Below are 19,912 nucleotides of genomic sequence, written 5' to 3' on the forward strand. Positions count from 1 at the left end.
TAAAGCACCAAGGTGTCTGGAATGAAGTGTAGGTGAGCATCAGTTCCTTTCTGAGAAGAGCCTGTGGAATGTGGCACACATTTATCTTTTGCCAGCCCAGCATCTGCTGCAGTTGGTGCTCCCAGGCCACTGGAGCAGGCTGGTGTCCAGAGGCTCTCTGGGGGCATCTGGAGGAGGAAACAGCCCTTGGCCTGATATTTGTTCATCCAAAGGGTCACAGATCCATGAGTTCATTGCTCCCTTCTCAGCCTGGAAACCCAACCAGCCCTGTCCAGCTCTGGCAGCACCAGCCTGTGCTGCCTAACCCCAGATTCCATTTGAGAATTGGGCATCAATGGTGGCCTTGGGGATTTCTCTCTCATCCTTTGACCCGACCCTGGGCTGTACCAGAATTCTGGGGAGCCAATTTCACTTTCTGGCTTTTCTTCCTCAGGGTTTGCAGCAGCTGCTGGCCCACAGATGGGCAGAGGGCTTATGGTGCTGCCTGCAAAATTCAGCCCCAAAAGGGATCCTGTAGGAACATTGGTACCTTTTTTTGCATCTCATTGGAGGTTTTCCAAGACAAATCTGTCCACTCTGCAAGGCTGTGCAAATAATTGATATTCTTGGTTTTCCTGAAGCTCTGAAAAATTGAAAAATTCTGTTTTCAGACTGAGCCGGAAGAAAAATAGATTGATTTGATTTTTTTTTTTATTGCCCAGGAAATAAGGAATATCTATTTGGGTTTCATAGGCTCAAGTCAAACAGAATCTGGGGCTTGTAAGTGCTTCATTTAGATTTGGAGCACATCTTACAGTTCTTGCTTTAAAAATACTTATAGGATGTATTTTGCCTGTATGAATCAGAAAATTTTAAATGTCAGGGACTGTGTCACTTCCAGTTTTTGAAAATCAGTGTCTTACTCTGCTGTGTGAATGGTGCAGCAGAAATGATACCAACCCATGCCATGATCTCACTGCAGCTCCACTTTGGGCTGGAAATAATTTCCCAGCAGCTCTGTACCCTCATTTGTTTCAGCTCCAGGAATGATGGAGAGTGGAAGGTCACCCTGGTTGGTCCCAGTGATGTTTGTCCCCCACGAACTGCTTGAAAATCCCTTTCCTTAGCCCAAACAATTGCTCAGAGGTGGAGATTTGGGAGTGAGAAAGTGCAGGTCGATAGTCCCTGGTGACCTCCTGCTCTCCCCAGTGCCATGCCTGGGTGGAGGGTTCTGGGGAAGGGCTGAGGGTCCCATCCCTGTGCCCTGGGACAGTGTTTGGGGTGTCTGGGCAGGGGGAGATGATGCTGCAGCTTTCACAGCTCAAATGGACCAGGAAATGCTGTTTTCCTTCTTTACTTTCCAAACCACCATCGTTCTTGGGAAGCCAGCAAAGCCACGCTCCCTTGGGGACACCAGTTTGGCCTTACTGGGGGTTTTGGTAGTTTTTATTTAGATTTCTTTTTTTTTTTCCAAACTTTTTTTAAATCTTGGAGGTTTGTTTGTTTATTTGTTGATTTAGATCTGCTCGGGAAGTCGATCTGGTGATATTTATAGGATTTGTGGTTGGCTGATGGGAGTTATTTTGCAAGCAGAATTTCTAAGAATTCTACTTTCAGCCTGCTTTTTCTCCAACTTCATTTCCTCCCTTTTTTCTCTTTTTACTATTTTTTACTTGTTTTTTTTCTTATTTTTTTGGTTTTTGACGGAGCCAAGCAGACTAAACCCTTTCTGAATTTCCCCCCTGTAATTACTGCTCTTTTTTAAGTTTGAAGAAATTACCCAGCTTTGTGTGCCTTCCCCCTTTTTTACTTTTAGACCGATGTGGTTTGACTTTTTTTCCCTTTCCAAAGTAAAATTACCACCATTTCATGCTATTTGAACAAACCAATCATACAAAACTGGGAGAGAAGGTGAAGTCCCACAGTTACCCATCCAATGGAGAATGTTTTCGTTTCAACCTCACAGCTGTCTATAAATGCTACATGGGATTTTTTTTTTTATTAGGATAAAATTTATATTTTACAAGGTTAAAATTGATGTTTTGCAAATGCAAAGCCTTTCCCACAGCATTGGAAGGAGGTCTTGAGTGCCAGCCCTGGAGGGGATCCTTGGCTGAGGCTGAACCTCCTCATGGTGCTGTTCCTGACACCTTCTCACTGCAATATTTATCAAATTATGCATTTCTTTTTCTATTCTAGATCAAATTTTCTGCCTTGAATTGTAATTTTCAAGTGTTTAAATTTTCATTGCTTACCTCAGACTGAAGCTGAACATTTGCAGCACGTTGCATTCTCTGCAGTGCTGTTTGCTACAGAGGGACCTAAAGCATTCTTCAAAGTTGACCAAAAAAGGAGATAAAACCAACCTCAAAAGGTACAATTCTGCCCATGGGTGCCATGACTCCCACTGACACCCAAATGGCTGAGCTGGGAGCTGGAGCAGCTCCCTGGGGGACACTCCACAGCCTCTGCAGGTTTGAAGGGCAGAGTCTCAGCCTTATCAAAGCTTCTTCCCCAGCAGCCCCTCGTGGCTCTGGGATCCACCATGGGCATGTCCCCCAGTGCCTGCCCTCTGAGCATGAGCTGGGCACCAGCTGGGGCAGGGTCTCAGTTTTCTTGGAGTGCTGGGTCTGTTCCCAGAGGTCCATCCCTGTGTCTGTGTCTGTGCTGCTGGGAGCACCAAGGGCACTCTGAGCTTCCCTGGCCAGAGGGGAGGTGCCTCTGGATTTTCCTCTACACACAGGCTTGGCTGGCTTTTTCTCAGGATCCTTTGTAAGGCTCAGGGAGAGGGACTGGAGCCTCTGCAGGAGCTCAAGGTCCAGCTGGGCCTGGCTCTGCTGGGCCTGGCCCTGTTGGGCCCGGCTCTGCTGTGCCGTGCTGCTGGCAGAACTTGTCCAGCTCCCAGGTGTGTCAGGTGCTGAGGGCATGGCTGCTGTGGGTTGTGCCCTCCTTGCCTGTGTGCTGGGCTTTGGCCACTGCTCTGTGGGAGCTCCAGGCTCTCCTGGCTGGGCTGCACCTCAGGCAAACCCCCTGAGCCCCAGGGCTGCCACCTCCCCCAGCCCTGCCTGAGGGCCCTGCCCATCCCCAGCCCTGCCCTGCACAGACTCAGTCTGGGTGGATGGAACTGGTCATGCAGGAGAAGGGGGCTCCCTGGCCTGCCTCCCCTCAGCTGAGCTGTGCCGAGGGAATAAATGAATCCCAGAGTGCTTTGGATTGGGAGGGACCTTAGGGATCACCTCCTTCCAGCTTCCCCTCACTGTCCAGCACAGCTGCTCTGGGCACCCTGTGCCAGGGCCTGCCCACCCTCACAGGGAACAATTCCTAATTCCCAATATCCCATTTAGCCCTGGCCTCTGGCAGTGGGAGCCATTCCCTGTGTCCTGTCCCTCCATCCCTTGTCCCCAGTCCCTCTCCAGCTCTCCTGGAGCCCCCTCAGGCCCTGGCAGGGGCTCTGAGCTCTCCCTGGAGCTTCTCCTCTCCAGGTGAGCACCCCCAGCTCTCCCAGCCTGGCTCCAGAGCAGAGGCTCCAGCCCTGGAGCAGCTCCATGGCCTCCTCTGGACTGGATTCAGGACTTCCCTGTGGCAGAGAGCCCAGAGGTGGGCACAGAGCTCCAGGTGGGATCTCAGTAGGGTGGGAGGAAGGAGGAGAATTAATCCCTGCCTTGGCCACGTTGCTGGGATGAGCCCAGGACAGCAGAGCCTGTGCCTGTGCTCCCAGCCCGCTCTGCTGGGGATGTGGCTGCCCCAAACCCAACTTCAGCCCTTTCCCACCCATCCCTTCATCCTGGGGCTGGGAAGGGCTGGAGCTGCCAGGGGAAGGTTCCTGGCAGTCCCTGCGTGCAGTGGAGCCCTCACAGCCCTGTCAGATGTTCCATGGCAGAGGCTGGAGGTGCAGAACTCCCAAACAAAATGTGTTGAACAAGACTGGGATTCCCTGGATAAATAAGTCCTATTTTAATTTTTTTTCCCTGTGTGCATTCATAGCTTACTAGATATGTTTGTTTTATCAACTTGGAAAAGTGCCCAGGATTTTTTAAAAAATTGATTTCCTGAGAGTTTCCTGTGAAACTGGAAGCCTGGAAAAATGGGTGGATTTCTGAAATGCTATCTCATGGCTCCTTCGCCCCTTTTTTCTCCCCCCAAGTAAAAAACAACAATACCTTCTTCCCCCCCAAGGTTTCATTCCATATACATTTATTCTTTAAAAATATTTCCAGCTGTTTCTTTTGCTGGGAAACTCATACCATCTGTAAACAACTGCTCAATTCACATAATTCTGTTGTTTTGCCCGGTCACTCTTATTTTCCAGCTTTTATAATATGAGAGTTCAGAGTAATCAGTAATGCCTTTTCTCCTCTTCACCCTCAATTTGATTATTTTTCTCATAAAGAACAGAGTAAGGAGAGCACTGAGCAACAGGAGATGGAAAAAATATTTTGATTACTTTTCAGTTGCTTATAATCAAGGAGTAACTCTTTAAATCCAGACCAATTTGCTGCATTGATTTATTCATAATTTTAATTTCATGACTGTTTCAGGGAAAAACAAAAGTACGTGAGGTTGAAGCTTTTTAATACTAGTTTAAACATTTGTAGTTTTAGGTTAAAATTTATTTAATGTTCCCTTTCTTCAGTTACTTCTGCTGGCATGTGCTGCTTGAATCTCCCCGGGCTGCCAGGGGAGAAAAACTGAAATTCAAAGCACAAATTCTGCCAGCACTTTCAACAAGTTCATAAAATTACTCATATGAATATTCCCTTGACTCAGAGGTGACTGCTCACAGCCCCTTTCTGGGGCTAGCTGGAGTGTGGGAGCTGGGAGTGGGTGGCAGGGACACCTGAATCCTTTGGGGCAGGATTGTGCCATTTCCTGGGGCCCAGCACCCGCCCAGGCCAGGCCATCGTGGTGGGATTCTTCCCTGCCTTGCTGATTTTGGTGTTTCCCCCTCAAGTTCCAGCCCCACGTGTGCCTTTTCCAGCAGAAGTTCGACCTTTTATGTTTAAAACTCTCCAAAAGAACTTTTAATTCTTGGTTACAGAGGCAGCTCTGAAATGAGGTGGATGGAGGCAGCACACCCAGGGTAGGAAATGAAGGTTATAAAATGGGGAGATAATAAACAGTAGACAAGAAGTAAATCCAATGAAGCTGAATGAGAAGAATTTTTATACTTTGTGATTTTTTAATTAGTATTTTTTGCCTACCTATAGTTTTAACATCCATGGTGCAACTTATTCTGTCCCAGACCAGAATGTGGGGAGAAGCCTGAGGGAACCCAGTTTGCAAGACCAAACAAAAAAAAAAACCCAACCAAAACAAAAACAAAACAAAACCCAAAACAAAAACAGAAAACCAAACCAAAACAAAAAGAAACATTTAAAAGAAAAATAATTCTCCTGCCAATACAAAGAGAATTGAAATCAGCAGAGTGAGGGCCCCTGGGCTGAGTCTGAAGTGTCACAGCCAGAGCAGAGGGGATCATTCCCATTTTGGCTTCCTCAGTGGGACCCAGTGCTCACAGTTGACCTTTGTGTTGGGCTGATCCACCCCCTCACTGGGTTTGTCATTAGTGTTTCTTATTAATTAGTAATTGGGGGCACCTTGTGGCATGAGGAACAGCTGTTAATGATCCCCAGGGATAATTAACCCGGGGATGGCACTGCAGCAGGGGCACTCCACAGCCCAGCTGGGGCTGGGGCCAGCCCTGCCTTCCCCTGGGGTGGCTGGCCAGGGGCTGGAGCCCAGGGCTGCAGCCCAGGGCTGCAGGGGAAGGTGCTGGGTGGCCCTGCCCCAGTGCTGATCCTGCAGTGCCACAGCTCTGTGGTGTTCCCTGCCTTTGGGTCCCCCTGGATATGTGTCCCCCTTAGGGTGGTGGCCACCCACAGGAGCAGGATGTGGCCAGGCTGGGCTGATGCTGTGCTCCCAGCCAGAACCTGCTCTGATTTGTTTCAGGCTCAGCCACCATCTCCAGCAGCTGTTCATTTGCATGTGGTGGAGGTGCTCAGAAGGGTGAGGTGGATGCTCAGTAACCTCAATCCAAACCTGGATTTTGGCCTGCTCAGACACTCTCCAGACACAAAATGTCAGAGGCACCACGTGGGGAGTGCTGGGCTCCCTGTGTCGCCAGGCTGCAGCACTGGCATGCTCTGTGTGTCACCACTGGGGTGCTGGGGACAGATTGTGTCCCTGTAGGTCACAGTCACCTTGGTGCCTTCCCCTGGCTGGACTTGTCTGGAGGTCTCAAAGCACCTCTTCTGTAGCATCCCATGGATTTTTACTCTTCCTGAAGCTTGGCCTGTGATGGGCATGGCCAGGAGTAATGAGCACCTCCCTCTGGTACTGGAGACCCTCCTGGAGCTGTTCTGCAGCCCAGGTGTGGGCAGCAGTCACACAGGGATGTTCCCTGGAGCTGTGCTGGAGCCCAGGTGTGGGCACCAGTCACACAGGGATGGTCCCTGGAGCTGTTCTAGAGCCCAGGTGTGGGCACCAGTCACACAGGGATGGTCCCTGGAGCTGTGCTGGAGCCCAGGTGTGGGCAGCAGTCACACAGGGATGGTCCCTGGAGCTGTGCTGGAGCCCAGGTGTGGGCAGCAGTCACACAGGGATGGTCCCTGGAGCTGTGCTGGAGCCCAGGTGTGGGCACCAGTCACACAGGGATGGTCCCTGGCTGTTTGGGACCATCCTGTCCCAGATGTCCCCTGGCTCTGGCAGCAGAGCGTCTGTGCCTGCTGTGGGAGTCTCTGCCTTTGCCTTCTGCTGCCCTCAAGCAGCAAACCCTCCATGGGCTCATCTCAGAGGGCTCTAAACTCTCAGATGTTGCTGTTTACTGCTGGGCTCTCGTGTTGGAACAGGGAACAAGCACTGGCTTCTCCCAGGACAAGGCTGCAGCTGAGCACAAGGGTGAGATTCCCCTGGCTGCTCCCAAGGAATTCTGACACTGAAGCTGCCACCAGCATCCCCACCCCACGTGTTGCCCCATGGCCAGCATGGGGGGGGGTTGCAGACCCCACAGTGGATTTTGGGGGTTGGGGAACCCTCACTCTGGGGCTTGGCTCAGCTGTGGGACCGGGCAGATGCCTCAGAGAGAGCTCCCATTTCCTCCTTGCAGATATTTTTTTTTATTATTATTATTATTTTGGTTGTTTCTTGAGGGGAAGCTGCAGCTGAGGAAATAGGCAGCACATTCCTCCAGCCCCAGGAACTGTCTTGTTCCCAAGTGGAAAATTCATCCCTTTTGGAGGCTGCTCTGATGGATTGGCAAAGGCAAAGGATGAGGAGGGGATGAGCCACAGCAGCCAAAGGCAGTGGAGATCTTTCTCCTTCAGGCAGGGGATGCCCTGGCTCTGGAGCCAGAAGAAACAGCCTTAAATTGCACCAGGGAAGGTGTAGGTTTGATATTAGGAAGAATTTCCTCATGAAAAGGGTGGCCAGGCATGGGAACAGCTGCGTGGGGCAGTGGTGGAGTCACCATCCCTGGAAAGGTTCCAGTGTGGATGTGGCACGTGGGGACAGGGGTTAGTGCTGGCCTTGGCACTGCTGGGGAATAGTTGGACTCTGATCTCAGAGGGCTTTTCCAACCTCAAGGATTCCATGGTTCTGTGGAGCACAGCTCTGCCTGGACCAGCCCTGGGCTCAGCCTTGTTTCCCTCTTTGGCCTTGGGGTTCCTCAGCACCCGCTGTGCTGGCAGGAGGAAGCAGAAATCCAGATTAAAAAGGGGCACGGGCACATTTATGGGTCCTTGTGCTCTGCAGATGTTTTGGTGTGATGTGGAGCTGCTCTGCTGTTTTTCCCCCTCCTATTTAATAAAAATTAAATAGGAAACTGCCGTGTCTTGCCCTTTGTTTAAAGAAGAGAAAAAAGAAAAAAAAAAAAAAAAGCACTTCCTGCATTTTCTGTGGCTCTGAAGTTAATAACCCCAGACAGCACAGGTAGCAGGCCTGCAGTTATTTTTATGGCACATTCCTATGTCAGACCTGTTTTCAGTTTCTTCTCCTTTGCCAAATTTTAATTATTTGGGGTGAAATTTTCCATGCTGGGTGCTGCTGTCTCCTTCCAAAATTGAATGTGTGGTTTGTGTTTGGACAAAAATTACTCAGCTGTTTCTGGGAATGCATTTGGGGGAAGCAGGGTGGGGGTTTTGGGTTTTTTCCTTTTATTTTCCCTCAGGTAAACAAACAACTCTGCCCTTTTCCCTCTGCAGAGGGAAAGTGCTGTGGGAGAAGGGTGAGAGGGGTCTGCTTCTCCTGCAAGCCCCAGGCAGAATTAGGGACCTCTCCCTTTGGGATGGGGTTCAGAGGCAAATCATAGGGGTGGCTGTGTCTGAATAAAGAAATAAATACATGGATTGAGCCCCTTTTTCCCCTGGGAAGGGCTGTGGCAGTGCTTGGGGGTATCCCAGTGCCCCCATCCCATCCATGGGAGCTGATCCGAGCATGGATGCAAATCCAAGTGATTTGAATAATTGTTTCTAATCATAATTGAAGTGATCAGGCAGAAGGCCTGTGCTTAAATCATCTGAAATCTCATTTCACATTTTTATTGCTTTAAGTTATTTTTGAGTTTTGCTGTAACTGTTAAAATGTTGGGGTTTTTTCCCAATATAGTGTAGCCCTCTCGATAAACATGGATTTCTCAGGTCAGTTTTACATCTGCTTGGACTCCTATTTTTTGACATGTTATCCTGTTAGGAGATGTTGACTGATACATTTCTTAATTATCACATGATTTACTTTTTGCTTACAACTCGAGTTGAGGAGCATATGGCCTGAAACCACATTCTGCTTGTGTGCATTTTCATTTAAAGGATATTTATTAGCATTAGTTAAACAAAACTCCCCTAAATGCGCCCAATATGTAGAAAAGCAACTTCAGGCAGTAACATTTTGAATTGTAAATGATTTTATGGGGCGGATTGTGTGACATTTTCCAGCCTGTTCCAGCACCCTACATCCGGCCTCCCTGCTCATCAGCAGATGAAAATTCTGCTCCTCTCCTTTTCAATTAGAAATTAGGAAATCACCAAAATCAATTCTTTGGGTAAATGGGAGTGCAGGAGATTCTAAAGGAGCACAGGAGATTTCTGTTCCCCTCCGCAAAGGTGTTACTTTGTTGGGGGCTGCTCTGACTTGTTTTGGCACATTCTGGTTAAACAGTGATTTCCAGCCTTTCACCCCTCCACTTCCTCGTGGCATTTTATTATTCAAATGCCACTTTTTAGAATTTAGGTGGGATGTTTTAGATTAGATGGATTTTATTTTTGAAGGAACAGGCTGGGAGAGCTGGGGGTGCTCACCTGGAGAGGAGAAGCTCCAGGGAGAGCTCAGAGCCCCTGCCAGGGCCTGAGGGGGCTCCAGGAGAGCTGGAGAGGGACTGGGGACAAGGGATGGAGGGACAGGACACAGGGAATGGCTCCCACTGCCAGAGGCCAGGGCTAAATGGGATATTGGGAATTAGGAATTGTTCCCTGTGAGGGTGGGCAGGCCCTGGCACAGGGTGCCCAGAGCAGCTGGGGCTGCCCCTGGATCCCTGGCAGTGCCCAAGGCCAGGTTGGACAGGGCTGGGAGCAGCCTGGGACAGTGGGAGGTGTCCCTGCCATGGCAGGGGTGGCACTGGATGGGCTTTAAGGTCCCTCCCACCCCAAAGCAGTGTGGGATTCTGTGGATTTGTTTATTTCAGCATTCAGAAACATTTAAGGCTTGGTCTGATCTCATTCAGGCTTAGCTGGGTGTTTTTGTCTAATGGATCATCTCCAGCAGCACCCTGGCTGGGTGAAACCATTGACATGAGAGCCCTTACCTGTTGTGGTTCCTTTTTTTCTCATTTTCTCTTTTAAAATAAGGAAACTCCCAGCAGTGGGGATTGTTGGGGTGTCTGTGCAGGGCCAGGGCTGGGTTCCATCATCCTCATGGCTCAGAATATCCTTCCAGCTCCGGATATTCCATGGTTCCATGATTCAGCAGGTGCTTTTCCCATGGAAGTCTCATGGCAGGAGCCTCACAAGGTCCCTGTGATCCAAGATGTGGCTCCTGGCTTGTGTGAGCTTGGGTTGTGCACAAATCCCTTTGTACAGGCAGGAATTGTGAGTTTCCCATCTCTGGGATCCTCAGCACCCCAACAAGTATTCTGCCCTGGCTCTGTATTAAATCTCCTTTTTCCCCTTTTCCCCCTTTTCCTTGTACACAGATCTAATCTTCTAGAAAATGCCCCAAAGGTTTGAGCAATCTACCAGTTGTAGGAACCCATAAAGCTTTTTTTTTCCTTTTTTTTCCATTGTGTAAGCATGACAAATCATTAATTTTTGATTGATTGCTTTGAATTATGGGTGCTCTGACATCCTTTCTGTAGCTGAACAGCTGTATAACAAATGAACATATCAGTGCTCACAAAAGATTGGAGATCTAACAGAAGCAATTACATTGTCAGCTCCTCCCTTCTGGCTTTTCCCAGGCAATGGAGAGAAGAAATTTTTTAACAGAAATTCCTCAAGTGGCTCACAATAATAATAATAATCATCATCATAATCATCATAACAAAATACCTTTTTGTAATTGAATTAGATTTTTATCTCTTCATTTCCAGTGGATTTCATATCCCTTCAGAAACCAGGTTGTGTTTCTGCTTTATGTAACTTGGACAATCCCTTTGAAGAAAATTTTACATGAAGAATTAAAAAAATAAAATCAAATTGCAATTTTTTTGGTTGCTATTCCTTTAAGATTTCAGAATTGCACCAGTGCACTAAATGTGACCTCCATAACTTTTAAATTAAGAATTTATGCTGGCTTGAAATTTATGAAATATTTCAGCATGAAAGAAAGCCTTTTTCCCTCAGGAAAATTGAGCAATAAATCATAGCACTCTCGATTTACTGCCCTACAGCCAGCCAAAGATAGGATTTTTTTCCTTCCCCACTTCGTTCTGAAAAAAAAAAAATATAAAAAAAATGTAATCATATAAGACAGCTTAGCTGCTATCCTCCCACTCTCTAGAATTTTTAATTTCAGCTGTTTCTGCTTGGATTTATTTCCAATATTCCTGCTCGGCTTTTCAATTTCCTCAGTTATTAAATTTTAATTCAGTGCATTAGCATTTAAATTAAAAAAGGGTTTATTTTATCGAAATCGTTGGCTGGCCCCCATCCTGCTGCACATGAATTGCCTGTTTCTGCCATTTGCACAAAATGTGAAATGCAGCTAATATCTTTTAACTTGTATTTGCACAAATTCAGAAATAAAATTTCTGGGATTGGAATAATATTGTCTTTCCAAGGAAGGCTCTCATCAGTGAGCTGGGGAAGAGGCAAGAGGAGACCCCGGGCCCTCCCTGCTCAGCCCAGCCAGGGCCTGCAGGGGTTAATTAGGACACAGGGCTAATGAGGGGAGGTGTTGGGCCTGGAGGGAGCCATTCCTGCGTGGACATTGGGACAATTTGGCCATTCCTGATTTCCCACCCTGCTCTGCATGCCAGGGATCACTGCTTGAGCCTCGGGTGGGGATGGGCTGGGGAGGCTCAGACCCTGCCCAGCCCCGACACCCCGGGCTCAGAGCTGGGCCTGGGGCGTGTGTGCAGCTCTGGGGAACCCCAGGTTTGGGCTGAAGAGCAGCCTCATCCTTCTGAAGCTAACCAGCTCTTCTGTTTTGATCTCCTAGGCCGAGGAGAGCAACAGCAGCGGGCGGAGGAGCTCTTCCAGCAGGTAGGGCTGGGATGTGCTGGGTGGGTCAGCTCTGCTCTGGTGTGCTCTCCACCCTGGAGGTGGGGTGGCCAAAGGTGGGATGGGTGTCAGAGCTGACAGAGTGTCCATGCAGCCCTCTTTGGATATGGCTGGGAGGGTGGATGTGGGAGGCTGGCCTCATCCTGGCACTGGGGACTGAAAGCAGAGGTGGTTTGTGTGTGCTGTGGGGAGTTCCAGCTGAGTGCCCCCTTGGGCTGTGCAGATCCTTCTGTCCTTCAGAAGGAGAGGAGAGAGCTGTCCCACCACCCCATTCCCCTGTGATCCCACTGAGAGGTGTCTCTGCTGCTCCCACTCTGGAGAGGGACATGCTCAGGTGGGTCTGCCTTGGGCTGTGGCCTCACAGAATCACTGGGTTGGAAGAGACCTTCAAGATCATCGAGTCCATCCCAGTCCCAACACCTTAACTCAACCCTGGCACCCAGTGCCACATCCAGGCTTTGTTAAACACACCCAGGGATGGGGACTCCTCCTGTCCCCTCCAGGGCCTTGAAAGCACTGTGAAAGTTTCATTCCTTAGATAAAACTCATCCTGCTGTGTAAAAGCACATCCAGAGAGATCTGGGAACTGCTGTGGTGCTGATGCCCTCCCTGCCTCCCACTGCTGACTGTGCAGCCCCTGCTGGGTCTGATGCTCCCACCGTGCTGGCTGGTCCCTGCCCAGTGCCCCAGCTCTGCCAATGGCATTCCAGGGCAAAATCCCCTCATTCCTGGCAGCTTTTTGTCCAGTTGGCACTGCTTGGCATTGAACACATCTGGGGTGCCCCTGAACAGGGCAGAGAGGAACACTGGGTGTCTGTCACAGGAGAAGACTTCTCTGTCTCACTTTGGGGGTGGCTCACCCATGGCCCAGCAGTGCTGGCTCACTGGCAATCAGCCTGAAGAAAGTCTTGGAAAGAAAGCACAAGCTGAGGAACAAGGGGAGAGGAGCCAGGCATCACTTCCTTCCCCTGGATTCTTTATTCCAACCTTTAATTCAGTTTTGCAGCTCTCACTGGAGGGTTTCCCACAGCAGGTGGGCAAGTGCATCCTCCATGTGGGAGCTGGCCTTTGGAGCGTCCATCTCACCTTTGGGGCATCCATCTCACCTTTGGGGCATCCATCTCACCTTTGGGGTGTCCATCTCACCTTTGGAGTGTCCATCTCTCCTTTGGGGTGTCCATCTCTCCTTTGGGGTGTCCATCTCACCTTTGGGGTGTCCATCTCTCCTTTGGGGTGTCCATCTCACCTTTGGAGTATCCATCTCTCCTTTGGGGTGTCTGTCTCTCCTTTGGGGTGTCCATCTCACCTTTGGAGTATCCATCTCACCTTTGGAGTGTCCATCTCACCTTTGGGACATCCATCTCACCTTTGGAGTGTCCATCTCACCTTTGGGGTGTCCATCTCACCTTTGGGGTGTCCATCTCACCTTTGGAGTGTCCATCTCACCTTTGGGGTGTCCATCTCACCTTTGGAGTATCCATCTCTCCTTTGGGGTGTCCGTCTCACCTTTGGGGTGTCCATCTCACCTTTGGGGTGTCCATCTCTCCTTTGGGGTGTCTGTCTCTCCTTTGGGGTGTCCATCTCACCTTTGGAGTGTTCATGTCACCTTTGGGGTGTTCATGTCACTTTTGGGGTGTCCATTTCACCTTTGGGGTGTCCATCTCACCTTTGGGACATCCATCTCACCTTTGGGGTGTCCATCTCACCTGCCTGGGCTGCCCTTGGGGCTGAACATCCTCCCAGAAGTGAGCAATGGCCCTTTCCAGGGCAGGGATGGAGCTCCAGGTGGGGTGGGAGAACTTCCCTCCCTGTTCCTTTGTATGTCCAGAGGAGTGTGAGGCTGGTTGTTGCTTTTTTCCTTGTAGAAAAGTGGAAACAAAACCCACTTTATCATCTACCTGACTGAACAAAACGTGGTCAAAGAATGGAGAATGACCAAGTCCATTTAAAAATAATAAAACAGAATCAAAATGTAATATTTCAAGAAAGCTCTGTCAGTGATTGAAGGTGGAAATGTGGCTCTGACTGAATCTGTGAGGTCATCAGTGGATGGAGACACAAGATGGATGTTTCTCAAAGTCATTGCTGCTTGAAACCCTCACTAATTGTAAACTATCGAGGAAGCTTTTAACAATTAATTTGTATCAGTAAAAATACAAGGACAAATAATATTGTATAATAGAATATAGTATAATATAATATAGTATAATGTAATTAATATAATATAATATAAGTTTCCTGGATTTTATCTTCCTGCAATATTTTTTTTCACAGTAGCAGACTTGGTCTAAGGTGATGACTGTGATATTGGGTCAATCCTATTTTTCTTTTTTTACTGCAGTGAATTGATTTTCTGTTTCAAGCAAACCCTGGAAGCTCTGAAGGCCCAGGGGTTTGTGCTCCCACCACCCCCAGCTCCAGGCCTGTTGCTGCCTTTGGAAGAACAGGGGTCAGGGTGTGCAGCTGGCAGCTCCTGCTAGCAGAGAGCACTCACTGTTCTCCTCCCCCATTGACTCCTGTGTGGTTGCTTCACCTCAGTGAGTGCTCAGCAATGGGAGATTTTATAAGGTGAAGAGAATTCTTAGGATCACAAAAAGCCCTCTTCCTTGAAGGCAGCCAGAAGAGAGATGGCTGCTTGCCTTGGGGAAGATGACAACTAAGAGACAACCTGACAAAGCTGTGCATGTTTTTGAACACTCCAGAAAAGGTAGATCAGAGGCTTCTTTCTTCCTTTTGCAAGGAAAAAAGAGACAGTCAACAAAATTAAAAAGCAGCAAATTAAAAGCCAGTAAAAGGCAGGATGTTTTCCTGCATGATGGGCAGCAATGTGATGGGAGTGTGATGGCAGGAGCTGCTCAGAGGGGCTGGGAGGGGACTCAGCAGGAACACAGTGACAGGGGTGACATGGGCTGCATTCACAGAATCCCACACTGCCTTGGGTTAGGAGGGACCTTAAGGATCATCCAGTGCCACCCCTGCCATGGCAGGGACACCTCCCACTGTCCCAGGCTGCTCCCAGCCCTGTCCAGCCTGGCCTTGGGCACTGCCAGGGATCCAGGGGCAGCCCCAGCTGCTCTGGGCACCTGTGCCAGGGCCTGCCCACCCTGCCAGGGAACAATTCCTAATTCCCAATATCCCATTTAGCCCTGCCCTCTGGCAGTGGGAGCCATTCCCTGTGTCCTGTCCCTCCATCCCTTGTCCCCAGTCCCTCTCCAGCTCTCCTGGAGCCCCCTCAGGCCCTGGCAGGGGCTCTGAGCTCTCCCTGGAGCTTCTCCTCTCCAGGTGAGCACCCCCAGCTCTCCCAGCCTGGCTCCAGAGCAGAGGCTCCAGCCCTGGAGCAGCTCCATGCCCTCCTCTGGACTCGCTCCAGCAGCTCCAGGTCTTGTGTTGGAGGCCCCAGTGCTGGACATGGTCTGGTCCCATCCTGTGGGTGAGCACATGGCAGGGATCATCCAGTCCACTTGAGACTTGCTTTAAGCTTCTTCTGAAGCCCCTTGTGCACAGGGTGGCCCAGGCTGGGTGTCCTGTGTGGTGTGTGACAGTCCCAGGGGTTGGTGGGACAGGAGGGCAGTGTGGGAGCAGCACTGGCAGCTCTGGGCTCAGGGTGAGCACTGGGAGTCCCCATTAGACTATTGGAGCACTAACAACTTCCCAATAATTAATGTCAGTGTTCAGATGGTGGGCTCTGGATCCTGACAAGAAATAATTGAAAAACCAAATGTGCAATTATGTCTGACAAGCAGCGTGTGCTTTTCTTGGTCACCAGAGCCTTGTGTAGTCATGTGTTAGACACGGTTTTATATAATTATTATTGTTTATATGGCGGGTGTCAGAGGAAGGAGGAATTTCAGTTTGGAGTCCTCTGTTGGCTATTTATTTTAAAGTCATTAGATTTGTTTTCAGACTTAACTACACTTAATGTGCGAGACTCCTGCTGAATAAATCAGGCCCTGCTATAGGAGCTGCATCTGTTTGGAGGGAACAGAGCCAGCTGGAAGCTCAGCCTGGGCTCTCGGCAGCGGGAGCTGCCCGCAGCACAGATGTAGCTGTGGAGGAGCTCAGAGCTCTGCTCCTGGAGCTGGGGGAATCCAGGCCTCCAGGGCTGCAGCTGCACCCAGGGCAGGGCTGCCTCTCCTTTAGGGCAGTGGTGACAGCGCTGGGCTGCAGCTCCCACAAAGGGCTCAGGGAGCTGCAGGTCCAGAGAAGGCTCTGGGTGCTGGCCCAGCTGGAGCAGGGCAGGAGTTCCCAGGGGTGCTTTGGGCTGGGCCTGGGGTTTCCCAGCTCTGACATGGTGCAGTTTTCCCAGGTACTCCAGACCAAGCTGTGGTGCCTCAGGGGTCTGAGTGCTTCAGTCTGTGCCATAGAAGATGTGACTTCCATGGAATCACACAATCCCTGAGCTGGAAGGATCCACCAGGATCACTGAGCCCAGCTCCTGTCCCTGCACAGACACCCCAACATCCCACCCTGGGCATTCCAAAATGGTGTCCAAATGCTCCTGGAGCTCTTGGGGCTGGGACCGTTCCCTGGGGAGCCCTGGGAGGAGAAGCTGTTGAGAAAGGGTTGCACCTACTTTGCTCCTTCTCAGTTCACCTTTCTCCAGCCTCCCTGGTGGCACCTTCCCCTCTCTTCCCTGCATTCCTTGCTCTGTCCTTTGTGAACACATCCTCCTCAGCAGCTCCTGTCACCCAAGGGAGTGCCCTGGGATTGCACCAGCTTTTCTTCAGGCTCCTCTTCCAGCTCTCCAGGCCCCCAGCACCGGGGAAGGACAATTTCTGAGGCTGTGGTCCTCTGAAGCTTGGGAGAGGACTCTACACCCTGTGGAGGGACAGGCCTGGGACTGGATATTTCCAGGAATTTTTTCCAAAGAAAATTATTTGAATTGTCTCCCCTTTCTTTAAGAGGCAACCTGTGGGATTTTCAGTCCGAGAGCACCAAGAAGCTTCCAACTCATCCTGCATCAGAAGAAGAGAAAACTCTTACTAATTAGACAAGGAATTTAATAAGCCTTGGTGCCCACTGAAGGGCTCTCGCCAGCCATCTTCAAAAAGAAACAAACCAACCAACCAGCACAAAACCCCTCAAAAGTGCCCTCTGGCCAGTTCTAGAGCCATGGATAGTTCAGTTCTACACAACAACCAGGACAGAAGCTGTGGGGAACCCGGGCAGGTTTCCTTGAAACCCAAAAGAAGGTCAAATGTCCATGACAGCACTCAGACACATCCCAGCTCTGAGGGACAGGAGTATTTTCTGTGTAAACCACACCAGTTTGCCCAGTGCCCAAGTCCTGGAGAGCTTTGGGTGGTGTGAGGTGGAGAAATGTCCCTTTCTGGAGCCATAAAGTACCAGGATGGGGCAGCTCTAAAGCCTTCAGGAGAGCTGAGCCACCAGGAGATCCCTGGGTCACCCCCTCACTCCTCATGGCATGGGTTGGAGACCCGTGGCCATTTCAGTTCTCACCCCCTCAGTCATTTTTTAGTCAAGGAACACAGAGCTCTTTCACTGATATAAATAAATCCTTAATCTTTTCTCTTTGTTTTTCCCTGAATTTCTTTCTCTTTGTTGACATTTCCACGCTTGAAAATTTAAAGACGCTGGCAGCTATTCCATTATCATCTTAAATTCAGTTTTTAACCTGCATCATTTGTGTGTCGCGGTTTTTATCTGACTGAATTCTTTTGCTTTTGGCAAAGAGCGCGCGGTTGTTTTTTGTTGGATAAGCCAAATTTTTTTTATATTTGGTTAGACTTTCCTCTTCAAACCATCCTCAAGATATTCCTAATAAGGACTGAAGGGAATTTGTTTTGCTAATACCTTAGGAATTCTTTGTGGCTCTTGACTATTGTTCTGGTTTGTATTTGAATGTTTAATTTCCAGAGGAGAGGCAGGCTGATTGGTCCTGGAGTTTACCTTCTCTCAAGGATTCGGAGCTGCCGAGCGTCCCTTGAGGAATGAACGCACGATTAAATTCCTCTTGGACTTCCTGAAGCAGAGTTTGCTGTCAGGAAGGGTTATGTGTTTTACTAGACCCAGATAGCTGCAAAAATTAAGTATTTTGCTTTGTTTGTTTGTTTTCCCTAGATTTTAGCAGTGACACCACACACACCACCGAGTGCTGCATTATGTATTTTGGGGTTTTTGAAAGCTCTTGCCTCTGTTTTCAAGAGCTGGCTGCCCTCAGAGACAGGGGGTGAACTTCCCTGAGGCATCTCTCTTCTACAAAACCTTCATGTCCTTTAAATTTATGAACTCCTTAATAATATTGGTATTTATTGAGCAAATTTCTCCCAGGAAAACCTGAATGGCAGCTACTGTCACACTTCTTCCTGCAGAAGGACATGGCCTTGTGTTCTGATTTCAGTTTATTTTGGAGGGAGAAAGCAGAGGACGTAAATATGTCCCAGAGAGGGGCAGGGTTTGGGCTGCTTCTCCTGCCTCAGGGATTTCCTTTGTGTGCCCAGTTAGTTTGATGTCCCCAGGTCCAAGTGAGTTGGAGCGAGGGCCTCAGAGCCTCCAGGAGCTGCAGCTTCATCCCTGGTCAGAGTAGGAGGGAGCAGCATGTTCAGGGCTGTGGATGCCAAGAGGGGACCCAGCAGCCTCGTGAAGAAACCCAGCCAAGCACAAGGATGCAGCTCCTGGCCATGGGCAGAACCAGCACAGTGACCACAGGAACATGTGTGACCTTGCAGGGACCTTGGAGTCTGTGAATCCTGAGGTTCACAAGAGCAGGTTGCATGTGAAAAATGCCCAGAAGCTGTGACCAACTTTTGCTTTTTTTCTGTTCTTCAGCAAGTCTTCTCTCCTGTACTGCTGAGGGGGGAGGGACTTCCCATCCCCTAAAATAACATCAGGACAGGAGAGGGCAGGTTTTCCTGTAACCTTTCAGAAGTTAAATGCACACTTTGGGAATTCACAGTGGCATTGGGGAAGATTGTGAAGAGAACTGAAACCTCCTGGTGGAACACGGATGACCATGAACCCCTCTGTGACCAAGTGAAAATTTGGGTGTCAGGAATATGAACCAGCACATGGCTGTGTGTGTCACCCAGAGTGCTGGTGGCACCCTTGGGTGTCCTGCTTGGGTATCCATGCTCTGAAATACGGACAGGCTCCCAAATGGAAAGAATCAAGGATCAGAAGGGATATTTTGGTGTGCACACAGTGTACATGAAGGAAGTGTTTGCTTCAGATACAGCAGAGGAGGTTTTCTCCCGTGGAGGGGAGATTGCCAGAAAGAGAATCTCCTTTGCAGCAAATGACCAGAGGCAGCAATCCACACTGGAAGTACAGTGCCTATTCCAGAAAATAATCCCCCAGAGAAGGAATCCAGGATGGGTGATTGTTCCAGCACTTCACACATCAGCAGCAGGACATCCTCTCTGAAGGATGCAGGCTCAGGCTGCAGAGGGGCTTTGGCAGAGGCTCTGGGAGCTATGGCAGGGATGGGAGCTTGAATCCCTTGGAGAGGAGCAGTTCTGGACACTGTGACACAGGAACTTGGGGTGGTGTCTTTGCCTTTCAGGGTGTGAGGGAACATCTGAAGCTGGGGCTGGAGCCTGGAGCCAGGAGCTCAATTGTAATGCTGGGAAAACAGCTCCTGCTTTTCTGTCTTTTAACACTGCACTTGGAAATCTTGTTGCCTGCTGATGTCTGCAGAAGATGTCCCCAGTGAAGGACACCAGGCAGTTCCTCTGCTTCCTGATCTTTTCCACCTCCTCCTGGTGTCCCCTGGGCTGCCCCAGGAAGCAGATGAGAGCATTGAGAGGGGTGGGAAGGCCACCACAGCTCCTTTATCAGACAAGCAGATTTTCAACATACATCCTTCTTTTTCTTGTGTCTGCTTTCATCATCTCCATGTAAAATGAGAGTTCAATTACATCTGTTCTGTCTATTCCACTTCCCATAGCTCCAGTCATGACAGGAACCTTCTGGTTCTTGTAAAACCATGGCAGACATCTGTAAATTGAGCCCAGTTTCAGCCTCCCCCATTTTTTGCTTCCTTTACTTTCTGACAGCTGAGGCCTTTTGATTTAGCCTTGGATGAGCCAACTGCACATTGGTTTCCAGAAGACAAGGTGGGACATCCCACTGGTGCTGGTGTCCTGCTGGCCTCTGCAGAGGTGCCCATTGCTTGGTCTCCATGAGTGGTTTGGGGTTCTTACTGAACCTCTTTGGTGCTGCAGATCAGAAGAGCCTTCAAGAAGTGCCCAAACTGTGTTTCAGTT

General features: G+C 49.5%; 1 protein-coding gene across 15 annotated transcripts in view; it reads left to right on the forward strand.

Annotated features, from left to right (window-relative positions):
• ZNF618 (zinc finger protein 618) overlaps window positions 1-19,912 on the forward strand; it is a 149,737-nt gene that overhangs the window by 53,697 nt on the left and 76,128 nt on the right. For all 15 annotated transcript variants that reach the window (XM_071453585.1, XM_071453590.1, XM_071453588.1 and 12 more), the window contains exon 2: window positions 11,626-11,669. In XM_071453585.1, coding sequence (XP_071309686.1) covers window positions 11,626-11,669 — 44 coding nt within the window. The remainder of the gene's footprint in view (window positions 1-11,625; window positions 11,670-19,912) is intronic.

Source organism: Agelaius tricolor, unplaced genomic scaffold, assembly GCF_023055355.1.
Source record: "Agelaius tricolor isolate 1412-34295 unplaced genomic scaffold, bAgeTri1.0.p SCAF_37, whole genome shotgun sequence".
Classification (NCBI taxonomy): Eukaryota; Metazoa; Chordata; class Aves; order Passeriformes; family Icteridae; genus Agelaius; species Agelaius tricolor.